At 57.7% G+C, this 5540-nt stretch overlaps 1 protein-coding gene across 3 annotated transcripts; it reads right to left on the bottom strand.

Moving 5' to 3' along the window:
• Positions 1-1640: 1640 nt before the first annotated feature.
• LOC122463989 (SH3 domain-binding protein 5-like) lies at positions 1641-4291 on the bottom strand. Of its 3 annotated transcripts, none has more exons than XM_043537644.1 (3): positions 4263-4291; positions 3319-3480; positions 1641-2559 (listed from the first exon to the last, which is right to left on the bottom strand). In XM_043537644.1, the coding sequence occupies exons 2-3, from the start codon at positions 3457-3459 to the stop codon at positions 2401-2403; spliced, it is 300 nt and encodes a 99-aa protein (XP_043393579.1). In that variant the 5' UTR covers positions 3460-3480; positions 4263-4291; the 3' UTR covers positions 1641-2400. The 3 variants fall into 3 exon arrangements, with proteins under 3 accessions (XP_043393579.1, XP_043393578.1, XP_043393580.1); XM_043537643.1 differs by having other exon boundaries at positions 4007-4285; XM_043537645.1 differs by lacking the exon at positions 4263-4291 and having other exon boundaries at positions 1641-2550; positions 3319-3637.
• Between the last annotated feature and the right edge of the window lie 1249 nt (positions 4292-5540).

Below are 5540 nucleotides of genomic sequence, written 5' to 3'. Positions count from 1 at the left end.
CGGCAGTCGAGGCAGGGCAGCAAAGTCTATGATTCCAGGCCCCCAGGCAGGGTGGAGCAGCAAACAGTCAGGGGCCCTGGTTTGGTGGATGGCTGACAAACGCAGGCCTCCTGTCCTAGAGTGGGGAAGCAGGGGGTAGGGGAACCTGGGCCCATCCTACTCCACCAGGTCCCAGCCCAGGGCCCTGACAGTGGCAGAGTGGATCCACCTGCAATGCACTGACCTGGTCTCCGGCCAAAGCCCAACCGGACCGTCATCTCGTTCCCCTGGGCTGCTTCCTACTTTCCTCATGATGGGTGCCTCCCTTCCCTGGCTGTCCTCCCTCTCCCCATGGTAGGTGGCCAGTGGCAGCCCCTGCAGCTCTGTGGCGTCTTGGTCAACCAGCAGCTCTGAAAGTCCTCGGTATGGCTGGGGCCCTCTTCGGGCTCCAGCAGCAAGTGCGATGTGTCTGTCTCCCACAGCGGCTCTACCCCAAGTGTGCTGCAGGGCGTGGGGGACGGGTCACCCCCACTTTGGGGAGGCTAGCCTGCTGGCCCCAGCCCTTCCACCCAAGGCCCAGCCCCGCCAGAGTCCTGAGCCCCCCCCCCTCCCCGCCAGAGCCTGAGCCTCACGCTCTGCAGCCAGGGCTCAGGCCTGTGGCCCGGGGTGGCTTGGCCCAACCCTCGAGCACCGGCTGGCCGAAGAACTGGGCTGCTGGCTGGCCCAAGGCACCCCAGGCCGCTGGCCCGAACCCCGGACTGGCCTGGGCCACCCCACGTTGCTGGCCTGAACTTTGGGATGGCCTGAACTGCCTCTGCCACCCCAGCCCCTGGTCACTGTTGGGCCCATGCCCTGAGCTCCAGTGAGTGAGGGCAGGGCCTCTGGGCAGAGCATGGGTGAGGCCACAGCCTGGGTTAGGGGAGGCTTTGCCTCCCCGGCCTACTCTATCTGCTACCCATGTTGCTGGGCCTGCCTTTTATACTTCCACTCCCTGTGCCGCCCCGCAGCTTCTGGCAGGGCAGACATGACCTTTCTGGCTCTGCAACCCCAGGGGTGGCTTGTCGTCCCTCCTTGAACACAGGACCTGAGGGACAACATGGCAGGCGGCCTGGAGAAAGAAAGAGCAGGCAGGGGAAAGGGCCAGGAATCCCAGCAGGAAAAGGAGAGGAAGAAGCACCAGGACTTAATAGGTCCTCCCAGGCAGCAAACACAAATGCTGCTGACACTGGTTGACCTATAGGTCCAAAATTCCTGGACTCCCCACCCTTAGCAGTCCTTGGAGAACTGCATGGGAGCAGCTCCTTATATCCCCAACAGCCCATGAGGCATCACGGGCTGCATCCCAACCCCCACCTCTCCAAGCTGGGGGACAGCAAGGGAAACCAGAGCTTCAGATACAAGGACCTGGGGGATCCATGGCTGGTGTATGTAGAGCCTCAACGAACTACATTTGTGCACTGAAACAGACAGAAATATTTGCTGCCTTTCTAATTTTAAAGTCCCAGACTGCTCATTGAGGTTAAAACTTTGGATTGCATTACCTCCTGTTTTTTGCACATTGTTTCCCTCCCTCCCCCATGCCGCCTGCCGTGTTGTCCCTCCAGGCCCTGTCCTCTGTTTTTGGGACTCAATAGTTTCTAGTTTTGGAGAATAACATTATCTTGTCAGTTCAACACGTGTTGCAGAATCACAGCAGGACTGAAAGCAAACGTCACTTGTCAATGCACAGCAAGTGCCACATAAACCCTAAGCTACAGGAAACACAGAGCCATAGTTATAAATGGACAGATTACTGGGGCTGCCTCATTCAAAGCCACCTCCACCCCTGCAGCAACTCCCCAACCCCCTGGCCTCACAGACACCATGCAGGATACAACAGGCAGCTGTAACCAATGGGATGTTTTTCTCACTGAGATCTGCCCTAGTGAGTAAAAACTCCCAGTGTCCCACACAAAGTCTCTCACCTTGCACCTGCTGAGCGGGTAGTTTAATCTCTCCTTGGCGCTATCGAGGTGGCCCGTGTACGGCTTCATGAGCCAGGGGAACCGGGGTAGGCTGGGTCCCCCTGGATCACTACTGGCATTTCAACACTACCAATGGTAATCTGCCAGCTGGGAAAGAAAGTCCCTGCTTGTAGCTTCCTGAACCATCCTGTGTTGTTAAAGATGTGAGTGTCATGCACGTTCCCTGACCAGTCCACAAGAGAGCAGTGAAGCAGCCCAGTGATTCCCCCGCACTTACGTAACCAAAGAAAATTGCCCTTTCTGTAGCTGTAACCTGCGGCACGATGGGCAGGGGACAAAACAGGGATGTGTCTGCCATCTGTCACCTCCCTGCAGTTCGAGAACCCCAGTGCTGCAGATCCATCCCCTGTGTCCCTGCGCATTGCCGAGAGTCACCGTCCTGCACAGCAGAAGACAGTTAATGGCCCTGCACACGTGCATGACAGGAGCCCGCACTGTGGATTTTCCAGCTCCCAAATGATTTCCCACCAACTGATAGCAATCCGGGATTGGAAGTGTCCTGCGTGTGATCGCCACTCGCTTCTCCACTGTCGGAGCAGATCTCGTTCTGGTGCCCCCGTGGGGGAGGGCTGGGTGATCGCCACTCGCTTCTCCACTGTCGGAGCAGATCTCGTTCTGGTGCCCCCGTGGGGGAGGGCTGGGGTGAGCTTGGCCAGGACCGTGGCCTTTCGCACCTGACAGTTCTGCAGCCACTGCTCGTTCTTAGCAGGGCACCCCAGCCACCTCTAGAACGGCAGGTTATTAAAAGAGCACCCCAGCCCCTTTGGGAACGGCAGGTTCTCAGCAGGCGAGAGGCCCAGCCTTCCCTGGGACACGTCTGGCTCTCAGCAGGGGCAGGTAAGCAGCCTGCCCCCTACCAGGGATGCTGAGTTCTCAGTGGGGGCAGGCAAGCGCTCTGGCCCTCCCCCCGAGGACAACGAGTTCTCAGCAGGTGAGTGCCCTGGCTCCCCCGGGGATGCCGGGATCTCGTCTGGGGCAGTTGCACTCCCTGCCCCCCACCCCCACCCAGAGATGCCAGGATCTCAGCAGCTGAATTTGGTTGAAGTGGGCCTTGAGCTCAAAGTAGGGCTTGCTCTTGAGGGATTTCTGTGGGCCGTGCACCTTGGCCTCGGCCTGCTGGCAGAGCCAGCTGACGCGCTGATGCTCCCACTCACTGTGCAGTCACTCCCACACAGTCCCCATGTCTGACTTTCCAGATGACATGGTCCCCCTACCCACGCGGTTGGTACAGCCCCCTCCCCGTGTCTCACCTTGCAGGTGGCGTGGTTCCCCCTACATGGGTTGCACAACCTCTGGCCCCACCCCCACGTCTCACCTTGCAGGTGGCGTGGTTGAGCGTCTCCTGCCAGGTGGGGTCCAGCCGATTCTTGTCGGCCATGACGGCCTGCTCCACCACGAAGACCTTCTCACAAGTGGCTTTGTGCATGCTGACCGCCCGCTCGCACAGCAGCGCCATCTTCTACATCTCCTGCTGGGCCTGCGCGGTGGGGAAGGGAAAGTCACACAGAGAGAGAGCAGGGCAAGGGACTCCTGCCCCCACTCCCCTCCCAGAGGCGGGATGGAACCCAGGAGTCCTGGCTCCCAGCCCCCCTGCGCTAACCCACTAGCCCCCACTCAGTCCCCAGGCCAGGACAGAACCCAGGGGTCTGATTTTGTCAGGCAATGAATGTCCCGAGGGTGAGGGCTACTTCAGGCATGGGGCAGGGTGGAGGGGAGCATTCACACCTCCTTGGCCAGGCAACGGGCCTCGTAGTAGGGCTGTACTTTCTCGACGCAGTTCCTGATCTGGGAGCCCTGGGTGTTGAGCTTCCTGTTGGACTCAGAGAGGATCCTGCAATATGTGGTCCTGGCTTCCTGCAGAGGGGAGGAGAGGAGCAGCATTGGGGCCAGCCATGACTGCCAAGGGAGAGCCCCCTGCTGCCCCCTGCCCCACTCCCTGCAGCGTCCCCTAGCATCGCACTGGGGCCAGCACTGACTGCCAGAGACCATCCCTGACCCCTCAAGTGCTAATCCAGCCAACCCTGCTTAGCTTCGCAGGGCAGTGCGGGGGGCTACGGAAGCAGCTCCAAGGGTCACTGAATGCCCAGTAAGGACTGTGACCACAAAGGAACAGGCTCGCTGGCCCAGCACGCAGACAATCGGAGGTAGCTGCAGGGAATCTCTGGGGCCTGGATGGGGCTGTAACAAGAGGCTGGTCGTGGCAGGGGTCGTGCTCAGTCCGATGAGGCGGCCCCCATACAGAGCCCAGCACTCGCTCACGTCCAGCTGCAGCTCCACCCAGTTGATCTAATTGTTGACCTGAGATGCTCCAGCTCCTCCTGCAGGGGGGCAATGCAGAGCATGGGGCTCCAGGCCCCAGCCCAATGCCACACCCAGCTCAGCAGGACAGCGCAGCGCTGACAAGTGCCCCCGCCAGCGAGAGCCGGCCTAGGCCCTGCCAAGGGCTCAAGGTGTGATCCAGTCAAGTTAGGCACCCCACCCTTTCCCTACTGACGCCTTGGGGTGCAAATCACCTACCCCTACCCTCCATGGGGATTAGGAAGACACCTGGTCAATGTAACGACCTGCCCTTACTCACTGGGTTCACGGCTCTGTGGGTCTGCGGGACATTTTCCCAGTGGAAGAGCCTTACACAGCTGTGCTCTAAACATCTAATTATTAGCCACACACAGAACACATATGCCCAGCAAATCTCTTATGCTCCCCAGCCCCAATATACAAATGTCACCAGATGGCCAGCCAGGATGCACTTGTCTGGGGCTTCCCAGCTCCCGTACACATCCCAGTTGTGCCGGGGATACAATGTTTTGCAGCTTGTTATTGTACTGCAGTCCGGAGCTGATTCCCAAAGAGCATTGGTTTAGATTTACATTATATAGCTAGAACTAGTTACCTCCTTCAAATTTACTAAACCTATCACGTTATCCCACACCCCTAAGTAACAAACAAATTAACCAAAAAAATTAACCAATTACTCATTGGCACCTATGTGTCCTCCTTCCTGCACACATTTTTTACGGGTTTCAGAGTAACAGCCGTGTTAGTCTGTATTCGCAAAAAGAAAAGGAGGACTTGTGGCACCTTAGAGACTAACCAATTTATTTGAGCATGAGCTTTCGTGAGCTACAGCTCATTTCATCGGATGCATACTGTGGAAACTGCAGAAGACATTATATACACAGAGAATATGAAACAATACCTCCTCCCACCCCACTCTCCTGCTGGTAATAGCTTATCTAAAGTGATCATCAAGTTGGGCCATTTCCAGAACAAATCCAGGTTTTCTCACCCTCCGCCGCCCCCCCCCCCCCCCCAAACTCACTCTCCTGCTGGTAATAGCCCATCCAAAGTGACCACTCTCTTTACAATGTGCATGATAATCAAGGTGGGCCATTTCCAGCACAAATCCAGGTTTTCTCACCCCCCCCACCCCCCTCCAAAAACCACACACACAAACTCACTCTCCTGCTGGTAATAGCTTATCCAAAGTGACCACCCTCCCTACAATGTGCATGATAATCAAGGTGGGCCATTTCC

Source organism: Chelonia mydas, unplaced genomic scaffold, assembly GCF_015237465.2.
Source record: "Chelonia mydas isolate rCheMyd1 unplaced genomic scaffold, rCheMyd1.pri.v2 scaffold_67_arrow_ctg1, whole genome shotgun sequence".
Classification (NCBI taxonomy): domain Eukaryota; kingdom Metazoa; phylum Chordata; order Testudines; family Cheloniidae; genus Chelonia; species Chelonia mydas.
Note: the sequence above shows the minus strand (reverse complement) of the source record. Positions and strands in the feature narration are given on the sequence as shown.

Coding starts and splice junctions, on each gene's coding strand:
- LOC122463989 (XM_043537644.1), bottom strand. CDS start 3,459: ATGGCGCTGCTGTGCGAGCGGGCGGTCAGCATGCACAAAGCCACTTGT. Junction 2,560..3,318: donor TCAACCACGCCACCTGCAAG/GTGAGACGTGGG, acceptor CCTCCCCCACGG/GGGCACCAGAACGAGATCTG.